Genomic DNA, 27584 nt, shown 5'->3' with positions numbered 1-27584 from the left:
AGCGGTCATATTAACCCATGATGTTCTCTAGAGGAGCAGGTCATATTAACCCATGATGTTCTCTACAGGAGCAGGTCATATTAACCCATGATGTTCTCTACAGGAGGCATCCCCTTCATCCTGACAGGTGAACTGTTTGAGCAAGCCTACAGGCCTGCTGCCTTCATGATCGCAGGAACTATCAACTGGCTGGCCAACTTCGCAGTGGGTCTCTTGTTTCCCTTCATACAGGTGAGTTACTACACCACACTCCCATGCTGGTGAGTTACTACACCACACTCCCATGCTGGTGAGTTACTACACCACACTCCCATGCTGGTGAGTTACTCCACCACACTCCCATGCTGGTGAGTTACTCCACCACACTCCCATGCTGGTGAGTTACTCCACCACACTCCCATGCTGGTGAGTTACTACACCACACTCCCATGCTGGTGAGTTACTCCACCACACTCCCATGCTGGTGAGTTACTCCACCACACTCCCATGCTGGTGAGTTACTACACCACACTCCCATGCTGGTGAGTTACTCCACCACACTCCCATGCTGGTGAGTTACTCCACCACACTCCCATGCTGGTGAGTTACTACACCACACTCCCATGCTGGTGAGTTACTACACCACACTCCCATGCTGGACATGACCACATCAACAACACATGCAGAGGTGTTCCTAATAGTGCTTTTCATAGGCTTCTGTTTTCCTCAAAAGTTATTGTCTGTTTTTGTACACAACCTGTGACCAACCATTGCTCCTAACACACCACACAGAATGACTAACAACTATTATCTGTCTCCTTTCTTCCTCTTATCAAGCAAGGGGTGTGCCAAAACTGCTGATGTATCAGTTCTTTGGTGCATTGTGATGCAATATCTATCATATCTATGTCATCACTAAATGTTCAAACATGTATCAGCTTTCACCACCAAAGCCACCAGGATAGTTTTGTAGCGTCTAGCCCAGGACTGTCAACCTGCTTTTCATTGAGGGCCACACCTCAGTCATGGCTGCCAATAGAGGGCCGCTTGTAACACTTCATCATTCATGAATTTGCCTATAAATGTGATTATTTTACATGTACAGTGTAAAAGAAATCTGTGGATTTTACCACTGTTTTTTACACAAAAAACTGGCAGCTTAGTTGCCAGACTTTTACTGTAAATAGATGGTAGGGACGGTGTGGCGAAGTTGGTAGAGTGGCCGTGCCAGCAATCGGAGGGTTCCTGGTTCAATCCCCACCTTCTACCATCCTAGTCACGTCCGTTGTGTCCTTGGGCAAGACACTTCACCCTTGCTCCTGATGGCTGCTGGTTAGCGCCTTGCATGGCAGCTCCCTCCATCAGTGTGTGAATGTGTGTGTGAATGGGTAAATGTGGAAGTAGTGTCAAAGCACTTTGAGTACCTTGAAGGTAGAAAAGTGCTATACAAGTATAACCCATTTATCTTTTTTTTTTTTTTTTTTTTTTACAACATATTACTGTAAATAGAAAAACAGTACCAAGGTTTAATTTTATTTTGGCAACTCAGCTGCCAGTTTTTTATTTTAATAATATGTGTTACTGTTATTCCATTTACAGTAATACACCGTAAAACCATCAACCGTGGATTTTATGGTAAAAAACAACAACAACCTGACAGCTCAGTCCACAGAATTTTACTTTAAAAAAACACGCATTGGTCGATTTTTTTAAACTGTAAAAATCTCCCTAAGTTTTACAGTAAAATCTATTGGTAATTTTTATGGTGTACAATTTGATGGATAACTTGCTTCGAAACCATAAGTTAAGCAGCTATTTAAGTATTTATTTGAATTTTGACCCAAAAAGTTAGATAATATAATATTTGTTGCAATATTGGACACTTTTTTTTTTCCTGTCAAAATGGAAAAAAACCCTGAATATCTTTAGTAAGAAAAAGAAATATTAAAAAAATATATAAGGTATTTTATTGACACATATTGTTTCCAGGCTTTATGCGGGCCATATAAAATGAGGTGGTGAGCCAGATCTGGCCTGCGGGCCTTGAGTTTGACACATGTGGTCTAGCATGTCCTTAAAGATGTTTTCAAAACTGGCTACTGTCTGCCAACAGCAACAAAAACAGTTTTCCTTCACACCCAGCGTCTTCTCACCTGTGCAGACACACCAGGTGTAGACCCCCCACGCGTTCATGGCTACAGTCAAACATGTCATTCATATTTTAGTACTAAGAGTTTGCGTGTGCTGCTGCTTTTTTTTTGGTCTGAAGATAAGACAGTTTTATGAGCTTTTACGCATTCTTGGGGCTTGTTGGGAATATCTCCACCTTTTGTGTGAATGGGACTAAGACTGTTGTGGTGTTGGAAGATCCCTAGTTTATGTTGTATTTCTTTTTTCTTCCAAAGGTTACTCTCCAAATGGGTTTCTTTTATAATTGATGTTAACTGCCTTATCCAATTTTTTACCAAAGCATTCCTATCCACAATCAGATATTTGCCCATCTTCTTCTCTCCAGGAGACAGGACATTTTGCCCAAACCCGTCCCCCTCCTCTCATTCCCAAAAAGTGGAGGTGGTCTTTGTCTGACTGTGACTGTCACTCTCCCGCTCTCTCTTGCTTTCTTCTTTCTTTCAGTAGCAGCCTATTATTACAAAATATAACGTTACTATATAACGTGGGGTGAAACTCTTTTATATTATTACAAACTTCACCATTAATGTGTAATGCTTTGTTCTTTGTTGTACTGAAAACATTGATCAACTCTGGGGAAAACATGCCTCTTTATCTTTTACGTTCATATTAGTTTTCTTTTCTTCTGCATTAAAATAATCTTGAAAAAATCAAACCATTTTTCCAGGTAGTCACAACATGAAAAGGAGATGGATTAGCCTCTTACTGCCAGTGAAGGATGACAAGTATATCTCCAGTATGTCATGGAAACATGGCTTAAGGCCAGGTTCAACTTTGAAATTACTTTGAAAAAGTTGTGTGTAAAAAAAGGCCTGTAAAGAGGCAACAGACTGAACATGTTTAAGGACATCTTCTTGCATACCAATGAGGGATATGTGATGACAAGAAAGGAGTTCATCGCCTCTCTCCCGCAACGTGATCAGCGTAATTAAACCTCTATTAACACCAAAATTGATCATAGAAATGTACCAGCGGCCTTGTTGACGCCAGATGAGATGACTTTATTAGCCTTCTCGATGGAGCACAGCAAACTTGTTTCAAAGTGTGCAACACCAGTTAAGAAGAGTGAACGTAATTAACAAAGTTCATCGCACAAGTAATTGGCAGTGGGGGGAGGAGAACACTTAACCGACGATCTTCTATTTGATGTATATCAGGGCTCCAATTCAACTGCGGCATTTTCCGCCACCGCCCTTGTGACTTGCCATAATGCCCTAAAAAATTGACCAGCATTGACGGCAAGAACATGCAACACACACATTAGGGCCAATCAGCCTATCCCCAGGTGCATGTCTCTGGAGGCGGGAGGAAGCCAGAATACCTGGAGAAACCCACGCAGTCACAGGGTGAACATGCAAACTTCACACCGAAAGACCCCGAGCCCGTAAATCCAACCCAGGACCTTCTCACTGTGAGACACGAGCGCTAACCACTGCTCTACCATGCTGCCCTGTCGCTAATACCAGTATCTGCAAAATGACATTTGAGCGGTACATGAGGATTTTAACTAGTATTTGTACAACCTTTCACTGGACAACTCACAAACGGCCTTTCACAACATGTTCCTTCAGTGGAGCTGTTCAATGGACATACATATATAGTTGTTCAATGGACATACATATATAGTTGTTCAATGGACATACATATATAGTTGTTCAATGGACATACATATATAGTTGTTCAATGGACATACATATATAGTTGTTCAATGGACATACATATATAGTTGTTCAATGGACATACATATATAGTTGTTCAATGGACATACATATATAGTTGTTCAATGGACATACATATATAGTTGTTCAATGGACATACATATATAGTTGTTCAATAGACATACATATATAGTGGTACTGACATTTAAAAAAACATATGTACATCAACAAAAAGAACATGCAGCAAAACATAGAATAATGTCCTGAGTGTGATTGCTGTCGTTCTGACGTTAGTTTTTCTGACAAAATAAAGCAAACTATCACATCTATTTATAGTTCTAAACATAATCCAACAATCACGGAAAATTGTGACTTTTGTGTGAAGTATGTCAACTGTGATGTTTGTTTTAGAGGAGAACACTTAACCGACTATCTTGTATTTGATGTATATCAGGACTCCAATTGAACTGCGGCATTTTCCCCCACCGCCCTTGTGAATCTTTTAAGACTTGAGTGCAACACACCACAAGAGACACGGACAGAAAATGAAAAATCTAATTTTGTATTTTATAAAAAAAAAATAAAAAAAAAGCTTTGGGAGATTAGATAAAAAGCTTCCAGTGCAATTTTTGATATTGGCTGAGCAAGTCTTGCACTGCAGTGTCATTCCCAACACATTACATGGCTTCCAAGTTGTCGTGGTTGCTAGGCGACAGGAGCACTTCTGGAAACGAGGCTCACATAGTTCGTCACATTTCATCAGGTCTGGTCTATCTGGACTTCCTGTTGGACAGCTGACATAAGGTGGAAATGAAAGAGACAACAAGAAGACACGGACATGGTGGTTGTGTTGTTTACATGTCACCAGTACAAGGTGTGGTCAACAGCAACATGACTACAAGAAGACACGGACATGGTGGTTGTGTTGTTTACATGTCACCAGTACAAGGTGTGGTCAACAGCAACATGACCACACCTGTGCACAAAGCCAGGATTTTAGAGTGGGACGGGTAGATGGACAGGTGACTGCCAGGAAAAGCTGATATCTCTGAAACACCGTCAGGAAGAGCTGCTTTAAGACATGGCTAGCTAACTAACGGCTAACATCCATCCACTGGTACCTGCTGATCTGTATTTGGGATCTGCATAAGTCTGCATAAATTACGCACGTCTGCCTTTGTAGTCTGTGCCAACACCGTAGTGGATAAGCTTCTTCTTCTTCTCTATCTTCTTGTTATGTGACATTCATCCTCCACTGTTGCCATTTCTAATATAAAGTAGTGTAAAGTTCTTACTTATATCTGTCAGTAAACTCACCATGAAAGCACTAAAACATACCGGTGTAGTGACTTTACATTATTCACCCAAGGAACTTTACTTATTAGAGAGTTCCGGTCACGGGACACATTCCGGGCGTTGTTGTTGCACTAGTGAGCCACGGATGAGGAGATGCTGCTCCGTTATTGATTGAAGTAAAGTGTGAATGTCATTAAAACAGTTAGCGCCATCTTTTGACACTTCTTCCACCCCCGTCCTTGCACGTTACACCGCTACAAGGAGAAGACACTGTCCAAGTGGAGGCACGTAAATAAGACGCATCAATAACGGTGCATCCTGAAGAGACTGTCAGAAAGTGAGTTGAAGATGATGTGTAAAACATCATCTATGCAACATTTTGAGCAAAGAAGCACCATTACATGTTATGTAGACCGCAAAAAATAAATAATAATAATATGACTCCTTTAATGCGCCTTATAATCCAGTGCGCCTTATATATGAAAAAAGGTCGAAAACAGACCATTCATCGGCAGTGCGTCTTATAATCCGGTGCGCCCTATGGTCTGGAAAGTACGGTGTATAAAATGATCATTTTTATACGTTTTTACCTGATATCTTTTTTGGGTTTCAAAACTGTAATTTTCATCCAGTGACGTAAATCAGTTTAAAGGATAAATGCATCCATGCTCATTTTCATGATGGCAGCACAAGTCTGCCATGTGTGCAAGCTTGCAAATTGTTGTGACGACGGCTTGACCTTTCGTCAAATGTTTCCTGGCTTTTTTAAACTTTTTTATTTGTGGAGCCTGCAGAGAAAGCTAAATATAGCCTTGAAGTCAGTGGGTCATGTGTTGACGTGTGAAGCGACACCAGAACAGATAAATACGTGCTGGTCACACAAATACAACATGGAACTTAGCAGGGCTGTCATTTGTTGCTGGAGATGTGACAACACACAAACATCTGTCACAGGAAAGGCTCAGTCAGCTCTTATTTTAGGATTAGTCCTCGTGGGGGCGGTCCTGGCCTGTTAAAGCCCTGGGCAAGCACCCAGATCCTGGCAGACAAACTCTAATTCACACTCATGCTTGCACCTCAGGAGTGGAAGACTCACGTGGCCACTTATAACACTAAACATATATATCATATACATCAATAGAAATGTATGATGGCCTGACACAATAACACTTATAACAGTAAACATAAGTATATCAATATAAATGTATGATTGCCTGACACAATACCGTATTTTTCGGACTATAAGTGGCAGTTTTTTTCATAGTTTGGCCGGGGGTGCGACTTATACTCAGGAGCGACTTGTGTGTGAAATGATGAACACATTAGCGTAAAATATCAAATAATATTTCACATAAGAGACTAGACGTATAAGATTTCATGGGATTTAGCGATTAGGAGTGACAGATTGTATAGCATGTTCTATATGTTATAGTTATTTGAATGACTCTTACCATAATATGTTACGTTAACATACCAGTTGGTTATTTATGCCTCATATAACGTACACTTATTCAGCCTGTTGTTCACTATTCTTCATTTATTTTAAATTGCCTTTCAAATGTCTATTCTTGCTGTTGGCTTTTATCAAATACATTTCCCCCAAAAATGCGACTTATACTCCAGTGTGACTTATGTTTTTTTCCTTCTTTATTATGCATTTTCGGCCGGTGCGACTTATACTCCAGAGTGACTTATACTCAAAAATACAGTAGGTTTGTATATATGTTTTTACCCCAAAAATGTATGATAATATGATATCTGTTGCATTATTAGATGGATAAAGTTGAAAAGATATATAATTGCATGCAGTACATGTCTTTGTTTCTGTCAAAATAGAAAAAGAAAGAAAGATAAACTACTTTTAGGGCTGCAACAACTAATCGATTAAATCGATTAAAATCGATTATAAAAATAGTTGGCGATTAATTTAGTCATCGATTCGTTGTATCTATGATATGCGCATGCGCAGAGGCATTTTTTTATTTTTATTTTATTGTAATTTTATTGTAATTTTATTTTTATTTTTATTTTTATTTTTATTTTTATTTTTATTTTTATTTTATTTTATTTTATTTTTATTTTTATTTTTATTTTTATTTTTATTTTTATTTTTATTTTTATTTTTATTTTTATTTTTATTTTTATTTTTATTTTTTTTATTTTTATTTTTTTTTATAAACCTTTATTTATAAACTGCAACATGTACAAACAGCTGAGAAACAATAATCAAAATAAGTATGGTGCCAGTATACTGTTTTTTTCCCCCAATAAAGTACTGGAAAGGATAGAAATGTAGTTTGTCTCTTTTACCCGATCATTAATCGATAAATCGAAGTAATAATAGACAGATTAATCGATTATCAAATTAATTGTTAGTTGCAGCCCTAATGCGTATTATTTCCAGGGCCATTCAAAATGATGTGGCGGCCCAGATCTGGCCCCAGGCCTTGAGTTTGACACCTGTATGTACTGTACATATACAGGTTATGTATGTACTGTACATATACAGGTTATGTATGTACAGTAGCGAGGTCCTTTGTCCCTGAATTGCTCACACACTGGGGCAGATTGAATGGGGGTCTGGCGGCAGATTTCTTTGACTTAATGGTTGTAAATGCATCTGCTTTGAGTGTCGCAGGATATCCACACATTCTTGCCATCTCTGTCGTAGCATAGCTTTCGTGGGTAAAGTGTGCGGAACAAACGTCCAATTTCTTGCCACTTTGGCATCTTTGGGCCACTGGTGCAACTTGAATCCGTCCCTGTTGGTGTTGTTACACCCTCCGACAACACACCCACGAGGCATGATGTCTCCAAGGTACGGAAAACAGTCGAAAAAACGGAAAATAACAGAGCTGATTTGACTCGGTGTTTGAGAAAATGGCGGATTGCTTCCCGATGTGATGTCACGTTGTGACGTCATCGCTCCGAGAGTGAATATTAGAAAGGCGTTTAATTCGCCAAAATTCACCCATTTAGAGTTCGGAAATCGGTTAAAAAAATATATGTTCTTTGTTCTGCAACATGAAGGTATATATTGATGCTTACATAGGTCTGCTGATAATGTTCCCCTTTAAAGCAGGACGCCACGCGGCATAGCTCCAGAAAGGTGTTAAAAAGGTCAGTGAAGAAGGAGCCAGCTGATCCGCACAGTGTCTGAGAGTGAGGCATCATTCTTATTAACCCTGACTAGGTGTTTGTGGCCCTATGGTAGGATTCTATTAGCTGTGATCCATTACTGCTTCTCTCAGTGTCTTCCTAATATGGTCGTCTGTGGATGTGAAAGAAGGGCAACAATCCTTAAATCCCAGGGTGGATATTTGCTGTGATGCTCCTGGCCTGCTGTGTGCAACTAACACAGTGTGAGTGTGGCCCTCCACTGGGACTTGGCAAATCTGTAAAAAGCCCCCATGCATGCAAACGATAAACCCCCACACATGCAAATAAAAAGCCCCCACACATGCAAATAATCCCCTGCAGCACAACTCAAACACAGATTAGGACTAAGTGCTTTCCCACAAACTGGATTGTTTGATCGTGCCCACAATGGATTTTTGGAGGAACATTTACTGGATTTCCCTATTTGTCCCACTGGTGCTAAAGAAATAATACACCTTCTCTATTCTAGTCCCATCAGGACCCAGTAGGCTTCTTCTCCTTCTATCCCACACACACACACACATATGTGTGTATATATATACTGTACATATATGTGTGTGTGTTACACAGTGTGTGTGTGACGTGTCTAGTGCAGTAGAAGTAGAGATATGTCTGTAGATAGTGCATGTTGCATAGTGCATGTTGCATGTTGCTCTCTGCTTGCTACTCTCTGCTTACAGCTACCGCCGCCAGCTATCCCCCCTCGGGGGGTAAAAAGAGGAGCCGAGTGCGTAAGTCTCCTCCTGTTTGTACAAAGCCGCTCCACCACCAAGACTCCTTCAGTGCCTCCTCATGGCCACACACGGATAAGGGTCTTTGCAGACCCCGAACTAAACTGAAGGGGATCTCGGAGCAGCAGTGGGCCCCAGAGACGTGGCGTATAGGCCCACCATTGTGTGGAACACGCCCTGACACCCGTCAACCCTGCCCCAACTATGGGTAAATAGCCCCATTGCCTTGTGGGTCAGCTTATTTAGGTAAAGGCTAAGGGAGCACACCCTGACAGAAAAGCAATGTGCTGGAGGTGCGCAATAGGCGGGCCTTGAAAGATTAAGGACCCGGCAACCTCCTGCAGTCATGATGGGGGGCTGGTCGTCATGGGCTCACCCACGCCACCGGGTTTACCTCATTGTGGTGAAGATAGTGCTACTGGAGAAAGCGCACCTCCTTTGGCACTTAAATATCTCCTTGCGCAGGTACTTGCTTACTTGCATGTCGTCATCGGACTCGATGGACAACCATAAGCAAGTAAGCAACATATGTACATACTGTATATACCATGGTTTATTTAGGGCACAGAACGGGTAAGTACAGGCAGGCGTAGGGGCGTGGTGATTGGCTCATGTGTTACCTAGGAGGTGTTTCCGTCTGTGGCGGCATGCTGATACAATTTCGCTGCGCTTGTTGAGGGATGACAGGTCTGGGCGGTAAATAAAAAACAGTTTCTCTTTCAAGCATAGGTTGCATCTTTTATTACCACTGTTGTAAGGTGTGCTGGATGCAAGAATTTGCCAAGTTATTGAATATTCAACATTATTGTCTTTGAGGTTCCAAATTTGCTTGCTGAGTTCTGTAGTATTCCGCAGGCTTTGGTTCCTGAAAGAAGCCTTGTGATTGTTCCATCTGGCTTTGAACTCTCCCTCGGTTAATCCTACATACGTGTCAGATGTGTTAATGTCCTTGCGTGTTACCTTTGATTGGTTAACGACTGATGTTTGTAAGCACCCCCCGTTGAGAGGGCAATCAGGTTTCTTGCGACAGTTGCAGCCTTTGTTGGTTTTGGAGTCGCTCTGTCTAGGGGCAGACGGCTCCTTTGCAATTGCTTTGTTGTGATTTGAAATAATTTGTCGTATATTGTTCATACAGCTGTAGCTCAATTTAATGCTGTTCTTGTTGAATACTTTTCTTAGGGTGTTGCCTTTGGGGAAGTGTTTGTTGATCAGAGTGAGGAATTTGTGGCCAATATTAGTTGAGATGTTTTTGCTGTATGGGGGGTTGTACCAGATAATGTTGTTTCGTTTTCTGCTCTTTTTTGGTTGGTTTCCTGGCGTGGGTTCATAGGTGAGGGTGAAGTTGTGTCCGCTTTCATCAAGTGCTTTTTGGTACGGGGGGGTTGCTTGGTCGAATTCAGCTTTGCTGGATGATAGCATCGATAGCCTTTTATTAATTCCGGTAGGTATTCCTTTTGTGGTGGTGGGTGGGTGGTTGCTGTCATGATGCACGCAATGGAGTGTTGTGTTGGATTTCGTGAATGGTTGGTAACTGTTATTTCTCAGGTTGAAAGTGGCGTCGAGGAAGTTGACGGTTTGCTTGTTGGCTTCAATCGTGATCCGTAGGCCGTTCTCTTTGAAGATTTGGCATATGCGCTTCTTGGTATTCTCGCTGCTCCTTGGCGAGGCGCGACACACTGCCACTCCGTCATCACGGTAAATACCAAGGTTCAGGTTGAGGCTAGCGAGCTGGGAGAGGAAGAAACTCCCAACGAGTTCACATGTTTCTGCTCCGCAACCCACTCCTCACCAAGCTGAAAAATGACAAGGAGCGCATCAAGAAAGTAAGCAACCTCATCATAGCCGCCGATAAAACCACAAACTTCTACAAAATGGACATACCATAACTAACACTTTACTGGACAGAAGCATCACCAAATCATACAAAAAAGCGCAACCCAACACTTTACAGAACATCCACCTGGAAAATAAAGGGATCGCGGCTGAACTGGACATTGAGGACAGGGTGGACGCCACAGCCAACAAGGAAGCCTTCATCACATTGAAGGATCACAAACCCAACTTCGCAAATAACCCAACATGCCGACTAATAAACCCAACTAAATCTGAAATAGGAAAAATCAGCAAAATAATCCTGTATATATATATATATGTATGTGTATATATGTACATATATATGTGTGTGTATATATGTACATGTATGTGTATATATATAAACATATATATGTGTGTGTATATATATGTATCAAGCTAAATCAGCAATTATGTGTATGAACTTTAGAACAGAAGTGTTCACAATGCTGCTACACCAAACTAGAAAGGATGTGAAGTTTAGCAGAACCAAAGTAGGATTGTATCCATGAGGTCATCTCATCTGCGAGAGGCAATGATGAGTTTGAAGCTCACTCTCCAGATGAGCATTGGAGATGAAAAATGGTTCAGGCACTTTGCATGATGATGTTGTTGTTTTTAGTGCTCATTTGAAGTAGATCAGGAAAAGTGTGTCAGGCATGGCTGATGTAACTAAGTACTTCTTATAACACTAAGTAACTAAGTACTTCTTAAAACACTAAGTGATGTAACTAAGTACTTCTTATAACACTAAGTGATGTAACTAAGTACTTCTTATAACACTAAGTAACTAAGTACTTCTTAAAACACTAAGTGATGTAACTAAGTACTTCTTATAACACTAAGTGATGTAACTAAGTACTTCTTATAACCATACTTGCCAACCCTCCCGGATTTTCCGGGAGACTCCCGAAATTCAGCGCCTCTCCCGAAAACCTCTCGGGACAAATTTTCTCCCGAAATTCAGGCGGAGCTGGAGGCCACGCCCCCTCCAGCTCCATGCGGACCTGAGTCCGCTTTCCCACAATATAAAGAACGTCTACAGTAAAGCAGTTCGTCTGCCGTAAACAGCAATGTTGTGACACTCTTAAACAGGACAATACTGCCATCTAGTGCATTTGATGAAAGCACTTTTGTGCGTGCCACACAGCAATGCATCATCAGAGAGGGTGTTCAGCATGGTTAGAAAAATAGTGACAGAGAATAGAACAAGGATGGACAATTCAACCCTTAACTCAACAATGAGTAGATGAGTGTTATGTGTGTGTATATGTGTAAATAAATGAACACTGAAATTCAAGTATTTCTTTCCATCCATTTTCTACCGCTTATTCCCTTCGGGGTCACGGGGATATATATATATATATACATATATATATATATATATATATATATATATATATATATATATATATATATATATATATATATATATATGAAATAGAAATACTTGACTTGGTGAATTCTAGCTGTAAATATACTCCTCCCCTCTTAACCACGCCCCCAACCACGCCCCCGCCCCAACCAACTCAGAGGAGATGATGTTTGAAAAAAGGTGACTGTTTTTACTCAACTTTTGTTTTGAAGGGAGAATTGCAAACTTCCTGTTGATTTTTGCTGGGGGTTGTCAGTGTATGAAATATAGGTCTAAGTGGTGTTGCTAAGAGGAAGTTGTTGGTGTTGCTAACAGGAAGTTGTTGGTGTTGCTAAGAGGAAGTTGTTGGTGTTGCTAAGAGGAAGTTGTTGGTGTTGCTAAGAGGAAATTGTTGGTGTTGCTAAGAGGAAGTGAGTGGACAAAGATGAGTTTGTTAGCCATGAAAGAAGATGTGAGAGTAAAATGTTTTATTTGTGTTTGTGCAGGAGACCCTGGAGACCTTTGCCTTCCTGGTGTTTGTGGGTGTGTGCGTGGTGGCGTCCATCTACCTGGGTGTGGTCCTCCCTGAGACCAAGAACAAAACCTTCTTGGACATCAGCCACAGTTTTGCCAAGATCAACAAAGTCCCCGTGGTGGCCCCCAACCAGGAGATGAAACTGGTCCTGGTCATGGAGACTGAGAAGACTGAGAAGGAGCACAATCTCTTTAAGATGGAAAGTTCTTTTTGATGCCCACATTGGCGGAAATAAAGGACAAGTTTAGGTGTTTATGGTGCTGAGGGGTGGCTTCCATCACCAGACTGCTGCTGAGGTGAAGGGTAGAAGCCATGAAGGGTAGAAGACATGAAGGGTAGAAGCCATGAAGGGTAGAAGCCAGATGGACAAAAGACAGATTCCGGTGCAGACCTTAATGGCGATGTAGCGTCTGCAGTGGAGACGGTGTGGCGGGGGTCCACGCGGCCTCTCCCCGGTCCCTGACGGTTGAGGACGCGGCGTCTGGACCCACGGCATACACAAGATTTAGGTTACGCCTTCATACATCCATACACTTTATTTTCTTTGTCTTCAAACGGACAAAAGCCCGCGAAAATGAAATCCCCCCCCCCCCCCCCCCCACCTGGCCCCACCCTCTCCAACAACGCCCCTCCCCCTCCCCCTGGATGAAGAGCAATATGCCTCTCTCTCTCTCTCCTTTCTCTCCCTCCTGCTCCTCTTGCTCCCATAAGCAGCTCCAGCTTAACAATGAACAGAACTGCTCTCCAACTTCAACTTCAATAACAACCAACAACTTTTCTGGTCAGTACCACAACACAGCGGACTCTGATGCTCTTTTTGGTTCCAGTGGACTACACATCATCCACCTTAATGTGAACAGCCGCTCTGGAACCAAACTCGACCAAATCAGAGAAATGTTCCTCAACACGAAGGTAAAAATCCTGTGTTTCTCTGAAACCAAATTTAATCAAAGTATTTCTGACTCAGAGATAGAAATAGAAAACTTTTCAGTTTTCAGAAAGGACAGGAATAAACACGGTGGGGGGCGTTTGTATGTATATTCACCAAGATATTAAATACATAACTCGCACTGATCTTAACCACAATGACCTGGAATCTGTGTGGGCGGAAATTTAAAAACGCCAAGCCGGTACTAATAGGGACTGTTTACAGACCCCCTAATCAGAGTAATTTCTATGGGGTTCTGGAGGAGTGCTTGGCTGGGGCGGACAACGTGGAGAAAATTATAACTGGAGATCTGAACACAGATATTCAACACAGAGATGCGCCTGTCTTCAGATCCTACAGCAAGTTTTGTAATCTGCACGGTCTTTCCCAGCTAATAACACTACCTACAAGGGAGTGTGATTCCACCCAGTCAACCATAGATCTCATTCTCACTTCAGACCGGCCTAAAATAAAAAATAGTGGGGTCATGATCTGTGGTCTTAGCGACCACTATCTAACCTTCTGCACCCGCAAAATAGCTAAACCCAAAGCCAATGGCCACATAACGGCCCAATCCATATCCCTTAAAAAATACTCCAGTGATCATTTCAATTTAAAATGAGATGAGTGGGACTGGTCCCCTGTGCTCGCAAGCAACCTGGTCGATGTTGCTTGGGATCGCTTCAAAACAGCGTTCCTAAAGATACTAAATGACATGGCTCCCGTGAAAACAAGTCAGGATCAAAGCCCGCTCGGAACCATGGATGAATCCGGACCTATTAGCTGCCATAAAAGACAGAGACAGAAAATACTCCGAATACCAAAAGTGTAAAACAGAAGTAGATAAACAACCTCAAATCACTCCTTTCAACTCTCAAAAAGCAATGCAATAAATTAAGAAATAAGTCAACCAACCTGACTAAATCCTTTAAAAAAATTACATTAACAACAAAATAGAGGAAAACACAAATAAGCCACGTGAGCTCTGGAAAATCCTCAACAACCACTTCCTGGTTGCAGCCAGAAACTTCAAACCAGACTCACCAACATCAGCATCAAGGAGAGTGACTCCCTCATTACAGACAAAATGGAGGTAGCAAGCAAACTTAACGCCTTTTTCACCAGCATAGCCGCAACTCTTGTCAACAAGCTGTCCCACCACTCTGGTCGCTTTGCTGTAGAACACATTAAAGCCTTCTACAGAAAGCTAGGAGTAATCAACAATGATTTCAAATTAGAAATGGTCACAGCTGATGAGGTGTTTAAAAAATTGAGCGCACTCCACCCAAACAAGGCCACCGGCCTTGACAATATCCCCTCCAGATTCCTCAGGGACTCTGCCTCCATCATTGCCCCGATCATCAGGCACATAATAAACTTATCAATTTCACAAGGCCAAGTACCAAAATATTTTAAGATAGCAAGAGTAACTCCCCTCTTTAAAAAAGGAAGCAAATTGGAACCTGGCAACTACCGACCTGTTTCTATTCTCAGTTCCATTTCGAAAATAATGGAGAAAATAGTTTATGAACAGGTCGATAGTTACCTTGCCACTAATAAACTCATGTACAAATTCCAATCCGGCTTCAGAACTAACCACTCCACTGACACATGCCTTCTCTATCTGACTTCAGAACTAACCACTCCACTGACACATGCCTTCTCTATCTGACTTCAGAACTAACCACTCCACTGACACATGCCTTCTCTATGTGAGCGACCACATCAAACATGAGGTGGACGTGGGCATGGTCATGCTGGACCTTCAGAAGGCCTTTGACAGCGTTAACCACGCTATACTGTTGGATAAGCTCAGAGCAATCGGATTTAACAAAACCTCATGGAGCTGGATGCAATCTTACTTGGAGGGGAGGGAACATGTGGTAGAGGTGAACGGCACCGTGTCCCCCCCCCCCCTCTCAGTGAGCTGTGGAGTCCCCCAAGGCAGTATATTAGGGCCTTTACTGTTCCTAATGTACATAAAGGACTTGTCATCAGCATGCGACTGTGAATGGTCCTTGTTTGCGGATGACTCGGCCTTGCTGGTATCAGACAAGGACAAGTCACAGGTGGAGAAAATCCTCAGTGCTGAACTCTGTAGAACTTGCTCCTGGCTCGCTGACAACAAGCTATCCATACACTTGGGTAAAACTGAATCCATCCTGTTTGGGTCCCACATCAACCTTAAGAAAGTCAATGACTTCACTATAAAAGTGGGTGACATTGTTCTCACCAGGAAGGATGAGGTCACCTACCTAGGTTCCATTCTAGAGGCTAATCTTTCCTGTGATAAAATGGCAACCAAGGTCATCAACGAACGAGATTTCTCTATAGAATCTCCTCTCTGGTCAACAAAAGCACCATGAAGATTCTGGCGGGAACTCTCGTTCAACCCTTTTTTCATTACGCATGCACCTCCTGGTACCCTAGCACCTCCAAAACCCTCAAATCTAAACTCCAAACATCCCAGAACAAGCTAGTCCAGGGGTCGGCAACCTTTACCAGTCAAAGAGCCATTTTGACCAGTTTCACAATTGAAAGAAAACAATGGGAGACACAAAAATCTTTTGAAATTTAAAATGAAATAACACTGCATACAAAGTTTTTTTTTGCTTTGTGCTATGTATAAACCAAGGGTCTCAGACACGTGGCCCACACCTTAATATGACAATTGAATGTTGGTGCGGCCCGTGGGTTTTAAATGAATGGCGCTTGACAGCGTCATACTTGCCAACCCTCCCGATTTTTCCGGCAGACTACGAATTTCAGGGCAACTCTTCTCTTGAACGTGCCGTGGTGGTACAGCATTTAGCGCCCACTACAACCAGCGTTCTAGCGCAGCCACACGTTGTATGGGGCTTCTGCTTGCTCACGTAAGTGACAGCAAGGCATACTTGGTCAACAACCACACAGGTTACACTGAAGGTGGCAGTATAAAAAACTTTAACACTCTTACTAATAATGCGCCACACTGTGAACCCACACCAAACAAGAATGACAAACACATTTCGGGAGATTATCTGCACAGTAACACAACATAAACACAACAGAACAAATACCCAGAATCCCATGCAGCCCTAACTCTTCCGGGCTACATTATACACCCCCGCTACCAAACCCCGCCCACCTCAACCAATGCACAGGGGGGGTTTGGTGGTAGCAGGAGTATATAATGTAGCCCGGAAGAGTCAGGGCTGCATGGGATTCTGGGTATTTGTTCTGTTGTGTTTATGTTGTGTTAAGGTGCAGATGTTCTCCCGAAATGTGTTTGTCATTCTTGTTTGGTTTTGGTTTAAAGTGTGGCCCATTATTAGTAAGAGTGTTAAAGTTGTTTTATATGGCCACCGTCAGTGTAACCTGTGTGGCTGTTGACCAAGTATACCTTGCTGTCACTTACGTGTGCAAGCAGAAGATGCATACAACAAGAGGCTGAGCTGGCATGCTGTTAATACAGATTATAGAGGGTGTTAAATGCTGTACCTTCATGACACGCCCTTGTTATTATTATAAGGGTGAAAATCGGAGAATATTAATCCCGTGAGTTTTCTGTGAGAGGCACTGAAATACGGAAGTCTCCCGGGAAAATCGGGGTGGTTGGCAAGTATGCAGCTGAGCCGCATCAGAGTGATCAAAGAGCCGCATGCGGCTCCGGAGCCGCGGGTTGCCGACCCCTGAGCTAGTCAGATTACTTCTAGACCTCCACCCCAGATCACACCTCACTCCTACCCACTTCTCCAAAGTGGGCTGGCTCAGGGTGGAGGACAGAGTAAAACAACTTGCACTGAGCCTAGTCTATAAAATCCGCTACACCTCCCTGATACCGAAGTACATGTCAAACTACTTCCTTAACCGCCATAACCACAACACCAGGGGGAGCTCCACTAACCACGTTAAACCCAGATTCCCATCTAACAAAGGTCTTAACTCATTCTCCTTCTATGCCACATCAATATGGAATGCACTCCCAACAGGTGTAAAAGAAAGGGCATCTCTATCATCCTTCAAAACCGCAATGAAAGTTCACCTCCAGGCAACTACAACCCTAAACTAACACCCTCCCCGGATTGTTAATAATAATCTAATGTAAACAATCAAATGCAGATATTTTTCTTATGCCTTCTGATCTCTCTCTCTCTCTCTCTCTCTCTCTCTCTCTCTCTCTCTCTCTCTCTCTCTCTCTCTCTCTCTCTCTCTCTCTCTCTCTCTCTCTCTCTCTCTCTCTCTCTCTCTCTCTCTCTCTCTCTCTCTCTCTCTCTCTATGTCCACTACTTGCTGTCCATATCCTACCAAGTCAGACCTACACTGTTCCAATATCCATTTCTCTGTTCTCAATTGTTGATGACTGATGATAACAACCAAACCTACCCCCCCCCCCCCCCCCCGCCCCCCTCCACACCGCGGATTGTAAATAATGTAAATAATTCAATGTGATTATCTTGTGTGATGACTGTATTATGATGATAGTATATATCTGTATCATGAATCAATTTAAGTGGACCCCGACTTAAAGAAGTGTAAAAACTTATTGGGGTGTTACCATTTAGTGGTCAATTGTACGGAATATGTACTTCACTGTGCAACCTACTAATAAAAGTCTCAATCAATCAATCAATGTCACGTCCTGACACTTTTGTCATTTTTACAACCTTTTCAACTCAGGCCACAGCTGTCCAGTACTTTACTAATCCAGTATTTGTATCAAACACTTTATAGTAGGGTAGTACACTATACCGGTACTATTATAGTACCATGGTACTAATCAATCAAATATACTCTGTTTGAAAAGTACTGCTTCTGTCTATCTGTGTTGGCCTTTGATGAGGTGGTGACTTGTCCAGGGCAGGGCCGGCCCGTGGCATAGGCTGTATAGGCAAATGCTAAGGGCGCCGTCCATCAGGGGGCGCCACGCCAGTGCCACAAATGTTGGAGGAAAAAAAAAAAAAAAAAAGTTGTTACTATTATTTGTAAATACAAAAAAATAATCCCACGTTAATTAAAATGCAAAGTAAAGCCTATTTAATAGAAATATTATTTGTTACAACATTCCCCCCCCCCCCCCCCCCCCCCCGCACGGTGCGCCCCCTCCCTTCCCGTATCATGACTCTTTTTGGACGTCACCACATCAAAAAATCAACACAAGATGTCAAAACGGCCAAAACTGTCAGGTGCCCAGGGAAGAAAAAAGAGAAAAGAGGAGGAGGAGAAACGAGAAAAGACAGAGGTAGCAGGTAGGTAACGTTAGCCTACATGAAATTATTTGTCTGTTACAGAATGTGATAGTAACCTGGCTTTTTAGCATTAAGCTAATGTTACATGATTCGGTAATTGCTAATCAATAAATAGCTAGTTCTGTTTTAACGTCGGGTTAATATTGTGGAGGGGGCTAAATTGTTATGGAAAATAATAATGTAACGTTAGGTAATTACAGTACTCCCACCTTACATTCCTCAGGTATTAGATCTTTTAAGCAGGTGTTTTTTGTTTACATTGTTATTGCCTTCTGGTTAGCTAATGTTTGCCCTGCAGGTAATAGTCACTTTTCCACCCCTTTATATATTAGGTATAGTTGTAAGTAAAAAAAGGTCAAAGACAAAGCTATTCGGTTTCTTGTGAGTATATACACTTCACTGCCGATGTGGGGGGGCGCCACCTAAAATCTTGCCTAGGGCGCCAGATTGGTTAGGGCCGGGCCTGGTCCAGGGTGTACTCCGCCTTCCACCCCAATGCAGCTGGGATAGGCTCCAGCACCCCCCACAACCCCAAAAGGGACAAGCAGTAGAAAATTGATGGGTTCCCAATTTGTTTTTATTTTTTTAACAGGCATGACGATTTTATGAGCAGAGGAGCATGTTGAGCAGCGCACACACACAGAGTACTTACAAGCAGACACAGTGTGTAGACAGAAAAGGGAGAATGGACGCATTTTGGTGTAAAAAGTCAAGATAAAGGTGAAGTTATGACACTGAAACACCCTCAGGAAGAGCTGCTTTAACACATGGCTAGCTAGTTAGCGGCTAATGTCCACCCGCAGTGTTTTAGCTACTTCTAAATCACTAATCTGGCCTCCATGGTGACAAATAAAGTACGTTTCTTACAAATATTATTATCACTGGAGGACGAGGAATAGTTAAACATGCTTCACTACACACCGTAGGAGGATACAATAGCTCACCACCGTCACAATGTAAACAAATGCCATGGGTGGATCTACACCTGACATCCACTGTAATGATACCAAGTACAGGAGCGTATCTAGTCGATACTACTATGATTACATCCATATTTTTCAGCATCACAAAATATATATATATATATATATATATATATATATATATATATATATATATTTAAAAAAAAAAAATGTATATTATGTTTATAAAGTCAGTAAATATGTCCCTGGACACATGAGGACTTTGAATATGACCAATGTATGATCCTGTAACAACTAAATTTGTGGTATCATCCAAAACTAATGTAAAACATCCTAACAACAGAAGAATAAGTGATTATTACATTTGATCATCTTTGTTGTAGCGGTGTAGCGTGCAAGGACGGGAGTGGAAGAAGTGTCAAAAGATGGTGCTAATTATTTTAATGACATTCACACTTTACTTCAATCAATAATGGAGCAGCATCTCCTCATCCGTGGCTCACTAGTGCAACAACAACGCCCGAAATGTGTCCCGTGACCGGAACTCTCTAATTAGTAAAGTTCCTTGGGTGAATAATGTATAGTCACTACACCGGTATGTAGTGACTATACTACATACCGGTTTAGAATAATTCTAAACACAACCAGAATGATTCCGTACATTAGGCGCACCGGGTCATAAGGCGCACTGTCGATTTTTGAGAAAATGAAAGGATTTTAAGTGCGCCTTATAGTCCAAAAAATAGGGTAGCTGAGAATGAGGGCAGATTGGAAGAAACACAAAACACGGTTAAACAAAACAAAAACTCACTACAAGCAAATGTGTCCGAACTTTTTTCCTGAATACATTTATTGACATGTATCAAATATGGATTGACTGGAAATATTTTAGTGGTAAATGAGCACTTTTTCACGTACTTAATAAAGACTGGAGTGATTTGTCTGGAGGGTTGTTCAGCCCTGAAGTGGTCGCACTCTGGTTCAGTGGGATCACCACCAGCAAGTCCTCGGGTACACTTGGAGTCACAACATGTGTCTACCAATCTTTGTTTACTGACTAGCAACCAGGAGAGTAGCAGACAGGAAGAGGACGAGCGCAGGCTTGCATGGACGCGGTTTCCCCACGGATTCATTTGTGACGTTTACACTCCATGACAGTCTTCCACAGTGCAGGTCTGCAGACGGGTGTAGTCAAGGATACCTGACTCCGTCTCCTCCCGGGCAGTCCTTTGGTGGAAACAAGGGCACATGAGACATGCGCTTGAACGTGGACCTTGGAAAATGTGCAGCTGGATAGAAGTGAGCGTTCATGCATGACTAACCGTGGTTATACAACTTGAGGCAGAAACCAAATGGATCTTCAGGTTGGAGCAAGGTCATTGACGTGCCACTTCTCACTAATGAAGATGGCGGACGTGTCGCTGAGAATTGATGATTTTGGAATTTCCATATTGTCCCATAGTGCATGGACATGATAGGCAGTCGGCTCTTGAGGTGACTATGTTTAGAAAGTTGGTAGTCGGCTCTTGAGGTGACTATGTTTAGAAAGTTGGTAGTCGGCTCTTGACATGACTATGTTTAGAAAGTTGGTAGTCGGCTCTTGAGGTGACTATGTTTAGAAAGTTGGTAGTCAGCTCTTGAGGTGACTATGTTTAGAAAGTTGGTAGTCAGATCTTGACATGACTATGTTTAGAAAGTTGATAGTCGGCTCTTGAGATGACTATGTTTAGAAAGTTGGTAGTCGGCTCTTGAGATGACTATGTTTAGAAAGTTGGTAGTCGGCTCTTGAGGTGACTATGTTTAGAAAGTTGGTAGTCGGCTCTTGAGATGACTATGTTTAGAAAGTTGGTAGTCGGCTCTTGAGGTGACTATGTTTAGAAAGTTGGCAGTCGGCTCTTGAGATGACTATGTTTAGAAAGTTGGCAGTCGGCTCTTGAGGTGACCATGTTTAGAAAGTTGGTAGTCGGCTCTTGAGGTGACTATGTTTAGAAAGTTGGCAGTCGGCTCTTGAGGTGACTATGTTTAGAAAGTTGGTAGTCTGCTCTTGAGATGACTATGTTTAGAAAGTTGGTAGTCGGCTCTTGAGATGGCTATGTTTAGAAAGTTGGTAGTCGGCTCTTGAGGTGACTATGTTTAGAAAGTTGGTAGTCTGCTCTTGAGATGACTATGTTTAGAAAGTTGATAGTCGGCTCTTGAGATGACTATGTTTAGAAAGTTGGTAGTCGGCTCTTGAGATGACTATGTTTAGAAAGTTGGTAGTCGGCTCTTGAGGTGACTATGTTTAGAAAGTTGGCAGTCGGCTCTTGAGGTGACTATGTTTAGAAAGTTGGTAGTCTGCTCTTGAGATGACTATGTTTAGAAAGTTGGCAGTCGGCTCTTGAGGTGACCATGTTTAGAAAGTTGGTAGTCGGCTCTTGAGGTGACTATGTTTAGAAAGTTGGCAGTCGGCTCTTGAGGTGACTATGTTTAGAAAGTTGGTAGTCTGCTCTTGAGATGACTATGTTTAGAAAGTTGGTAGTCGGCTCTTGAGATGGCTATGTTTAGAAAGTTGGTAGTCGGCTCTTGAGGTGACTATGTTTAGAAAGTTGGTAGTCTGCTCTTGAGATGACTATGTTTAGAAAGTTGGCAGTTGGCTCTTGAGGTGACTATGTTTAGAAAGTTGGTAGTCGGCTCTTGAGATGGCTATGTTTAGAATGTTGGTAGTCGGCTCTTGAGGTGACTATGTTTAGAAAGTTGGTAGTCTGCTCTTGAGATGACTATGTTCAGAAAGTTGGCAGTTGGCTCTTGAGGTGACTGTTTAGAAAGTTGGTAGTTGGCTCTTGAGGTGACTATGTTTAGAAAGTTGGTAGTCGGCTCTTGAGGTGACTATGTTTAGAAAGTTGGTAGTCGGCTCTTGAGGTGACTATGTTTAGAAAGTTGGTAGTCGGCTCTTGAGGTGACTATGTTTAGAAAGTTGGTAGTTGGCTCTTGAGGTGACTATGTTTAGAAAGTTGGTAGTCGGCTCTTGAGGTGACTATGTTTAGAAAGTTGGTAGTCGGCTCTTGAGGTGACTATGTAGGGTCATCTATTCTTAGGAGCCTGTCCAGAAGTCCAAGTGCAGTGGTACCGGCTACAACCCATATCAGACAGGAAATTCAGATATTCACCACTTTCTGGAGGCTAAAGCGGATAGTGCACGCCCCAAATTTGTCACCCTTCGTGTGTCAGGTAAACCACGACAAACGGGGTCATAAGAATCCCCTTCGTACTGTACATTGCAAAAAAGTGACTTTGTCGGCCATTTAATGTCTTCTGCCACACAAGTGAGACATCAACATACCGTATGTTTTGGACTATAAGGTGCACTTAAAATCATTTCGTTTTCTCAAAACTCGACAGTGCGCCTTATAACGCGGTGCGCCTAATGTACGCAATCATTTTGGTTGTGCTTACCGACCTCAAAGCTATTTTATTTATTACATAGTGTAATCCTAAGGTTGACCAGTAGATGGCAGTCACACAAGAGATATGTGTAGACTGCAATATGATGGCAGTCACACATAAGAGTTATGTGTAGACTGCAATAGGACTCAAGTAAACAACACCAACATTTTATATGTTCCATTGAAAATATAGAACATTACACACGGTGCTCAAAAATGTATCAAAATGTTTTAGTAGGACTTTGGTAAGCTATGAAGCCACACCGCTTGATGGATTGTACTGTGCTTCAACATAGGAGTATTATTATGGTGTGTGTATAAGGTAAGACATATTATCTGCTGTTTTGTTTCACAATATTATGCAAAAGCAACTTTTCTTACCTTCTGGTACCTGCTGATCTGTATTTGGGATCTGCATAAATCCTGAAAATGTGGGCGCGTCCGCCTTTGTAGTCTGTGTTGACACCATAGTGGATAAGCTTCTTCTTTTTCTCTATCTTCTTGTTATGTGACATTCATCCTCCACTGTTGCCATTTCTAATATAAAGTAGTGTAAAGTTCTTACTTATATCTGTCAGTAAACTCACCATGAAAGCACTAAAACATACCGGTATAGTGACTTTACATTATTCACCCAAGGAACTTTACTTATTAGAGAGTTCTGGTCACGGGACACATTTCGGGCGTTGTTGTTGCACTAGTGAGCCACGGATGAGGAGATGCTGCTCCGTTATTGATTGAAGTAAAGTGTGAATGTCATTAAAACAGTTAGCTCCATCTTTTGACACTTCTTCCACTTCCGTCCTTGCACGCTACACCGCTACAACAAGGAGAAGACGCTGTCCAAGTGGAGGCACGTAAATAAGAGCGCCCACAAAATGGTGCATCCTGAAGAGACTGTCAGAAAGTGAGTTGCAGATGATGTGTAAAACATCATCTATGCAACATTTTGAGCAAAGAAGCAGCATTACATGTTATGTAGACCACAAGGAAGTCTTTTACTTTTAGACAATAATAATATGACTCCTTTAATGCGCCTTATAATCCAGTGCGCCTTTTGTATGAAAAAAGATAAAAAATAGAGCATTCATCGGCAGTGCGCCTTATGGTCTGGAAAATAGAGTATCTCTGTTGACCAGTTCAGGTGTTGTATTTCATGGCATGGCTACTATAGAGCAGTCAGTGAGCGTTGCATCTAAACATGCACACCGATCACGGGACTGTTTCAGTCAATGGTCCAGTCAATGGTCCAGTCAATGGTTCAGTCAATGGTCCAGTCAATGGTCCAGTCAATGGTCCAGTCAATGGTCCAGTCAATGGTTCAGTCAATGGTCCAGTCAATGGTCCAGTCAATGGTCCAGTCAATGGTTCAGTCAATGGTCCAGTCAATGGTCCAGTCAATGGTCCAGTCAATGGTCCAGTCAATGGTCCAGTCAATGGTTCAGTCAATGGTCCAGTCAATGGTCCAGTCAATGGTCCAGTCAATGGTTCAGTCAATGGTCCAGTCAATGGTCCAGTCAATGGTTCAGTCAATGGTCCAGTCAATGGTCCAGTCAATGGTCCAGTCAATGGTCCAGTCAATGGTCCAGTCAATGGTTCAGTCAATGGTCCAGTCAATGGTCCAGTCAATGGTCCTGGCCATGAGACAACTCGTGTCCATCACCTGATGAGTTTGAGCCCAAAGCTCTGAGAAAGATCAAACTGCAAACAAGATGTGTCTGTGAGAAATATTGTCATAATCCTGTTTGTCAAACGGTACTGCATCAAAAATCGACATCAGTGTGTAAAGGATATCACCACATGGGTTCAGGAACACTCCAGAAAATCACTGTCAGTAACTACAGTTGGTCGCTACATCTGTAAGTGCAAGTTAAAACTCTACTTTGCAAAGCCAAAGCCATTTATCAACAACACCCAGAGAAGCTTCACTGGGCCCGAGCTCATCTAAGATGGACTAATGCAAAGTGGAAAAGTGTTCTGTGGTCTGACGAGTCCACATTTCAAATTGTTTTTGGAAACTGTGGACGTGGTGTCCTCCGGACCAAAGAGGAAAAGAAGCATGGGGACTGTTCTAGATTGTTCTAGGGTGAAAGTGTAAAAGGCAGCATGTGTGATGGTATGGGGGTGTATTAGTGGCCAAGACATGGGTAACTTACACATCTGTGAAGGCACCATTAATGCTGAAAGGTACATACATATTGTCATAATCCTGTTTGTCACTTAAGAGCAAGAGCAGATGTGAGCATCTACTTAGTACTTAGTACTTAGTACTTAGTATGCTGCATCATGCACACTTGCTGCCCTCACTCCTTGGCACAGCAGTCAGGGGACAGGATACGTTGTAGAGGGTTACTGGCACAGACCTGAATACATTTGCCCAAACACACTCAGGGTCCACATATTTGTGATTTTGTTGTTACGTGACAAGACAAATCATTTTGGTGTGATTTTTTGTGGAAAGAAGACATGGATGTTTAGGTGTGTCAGGCAGACTGAATGTTTGAAGTGCTCTATAATGATGCTGTGTATCATTGATGACAAGTACTCAAGTGCTGCAGAGCAATGTGTGTGTATGCTGCCTGTCACATTCTCCTCCACTTTGATGACATCATACGCTCCAACCTGACGTGTTGCATCATGTTGTTGACACACAAATATACAACACCCAACACCAGCCAAGTTGTCACCTTGCTAAATAAAAAGAGTTGAATAGACTGCAAAGACAAGATATTTCATGTTCACACTGAGAAACTTTCTTCTTTTTTGCAAATATTAGCTCATTTGGAATTTGATGCCTGCAACATGTTTCAAAAAAGTAAAAAAAAGTTAAAGTACCACTGATAGTCACACACACACACTAGGTGTGGTGAAATTAACCACTGCATTTGACCCATCCCCTTGATCACCCCCTGGGAGGTGAGGGCGGTAGTGAGCAGCAGCGGTGGCCACGCCCGGGAATAATTTTGGTGATTTAACCCCCAATTCCAAACCTTGATGCTGAGTGCCAAGCAGGGAGGTAATGGCTCCCATTTTTTTAGTCTTTGGTATGACTCGGCCGGGGTTTGAACTCACAACCTACCCATCTCAGGGCAAACACTCTAACCACTAGGCCACTGAGCAGGTTGCAAAAGGGGGGTTTTGGTGGTAGCGGGGTTGTATTTTGTAGCGTCCCGGAAGAGTTAGTGCTGCAAAGGATTCTGGGTATTTGTTCTGTTGTGTTTATGTTGTGTTACGGTGCGGATGTTCTCCATTTGACTATAAAAAGTACAAAGAAAAGGCTGCGATTGTCGTGTTCCCCTCCAACGCAGGAAACAAGCAGGAGCGGCGTGCAGGTAAGAGTAAGTCTTTTTAATCAATTAAACGCAGGACAAAAATACAAGACTGAAGACGCTAGCAAGCGTGGAGCTAAACAAAACACAAAATGTCACCAAGGGTGAAAAACAAGGAATGCTAGCGTGTACAAAATCAGCGAGGAGAAAAACCAGGAGAAGGTAAATGTTGCCATAGCAAACATTGACCCAGCAACTATTGCTGGGTGACAGGAAACTATAAAGGGGAGTGATTAAGCAAAACACCTGGTGGGAACACTAATTGCTGAACTAAGACAGGTGAGGAGAATCAGTGGCCATGGAAAGCAACAGAAAACAGGGAAAGAGGGTGCATCCAGGAAACAGGCTAAAACAGAAACATTACCAAACATAAATCATGCCATGACCTGGATAATGGATCATGACAAGGCGCTCACAAGGCGGAGAAACAAACTTAGCGTATGAAACAAAAAACAACCCTAAGGCGAGCGTGCCTAACGCAGGTGAAAGCAAAGGCAAAACACTTAGGACATGAAAAACTCGCTAACTGTGACATGAAACATGAAACTAAAAAAACTCACTAGACTGTGGCTTGAATAAACAAAGGCATGGAACGAGCATGAAACCACGGCATGGAATACAAGCATCAAACTATCATGAAAAGAAGAATGTCGCCAGGCCGACTATACCTGGCAACGACAGGCTTAAATAGTCTCTTGGAGTAGAGCCGGGTGCGTGTGCAAAACAAATGAGGCAGGTGAAACTAATGAGTTGCCATGGTGACTAAACAGGAACTAAAAGAGTCCAAAAACTAACAAAACATAATCCAGTCGACAGAACATGACATTGACACAAGATGACAACTTCACTGCTGTTGTAGTTTCTACATGTATGGCGAAGTTGGGAGAGTGGCTGTGCCAGCAATCTGAGGGTTGCTGGTTCAATCCCCACCTTCTACCATCCTAGTCACGTCCGTTGTGTCCTTGAGCAAGACACTTCACCCTTGCTCCTGATGGCTGCTG

General features: G+C 42.4%; 1 protein-coding gene across 4 annotated transcripts in view; it reads left to right on the top strand.

Moving 5' to 3' along the window:
* slc2a9l2 (solute carrier family 2 member 9, like 2) overlaps window positions 1–13414 on the top strand; it is a 157240-nt gene extending 143826 nt beyond the window's left edge. For all 4 annotated transcript variants that reach the window (XM_061932404.2, XM_061932405.2, XM_061932406.2 and 1 more), the window contains 2 exons: window positions 104–231; window positions 12725–13414. In XM_061932404.2, the coding sequence (XP_061788388.1) occupies window positions 104–231; window positions 12725–12967 (371 nt within the window). In that variant the 3' untranslated portion in view covers window positions 12968–13414. The remainder of the gene's footprint in view (window positions 1–103; window positions 232–12724) is intronic.
* The last annotated feature ends 14170 nt before the right edge of the window (window positions 13415–27584 follow it).

The sequence above is a fragment of the Nerophis lumbriciformis genome, linkage group LG38 (assembly GCF_033978685.3).
Source record: "Nerophis lumbriciformis linkage group LG38, RoL_Nlum_v2.1, whole genome shotgun sequence".
In the NCBI taxonomy this organism is placed as follows: domain Eukaryota; kingdom Metazoa; phylum Chordata; class Actinopteri; order Syngnathiformes; family Syngnathidae; genus Nerophis; species Nerophis lumbriciformis.
The sequence above is the reverse complement of the archived record's forward strand: the minus strand, read 5'-3'. Positions and strand labels throughout refer to the sequence as shown.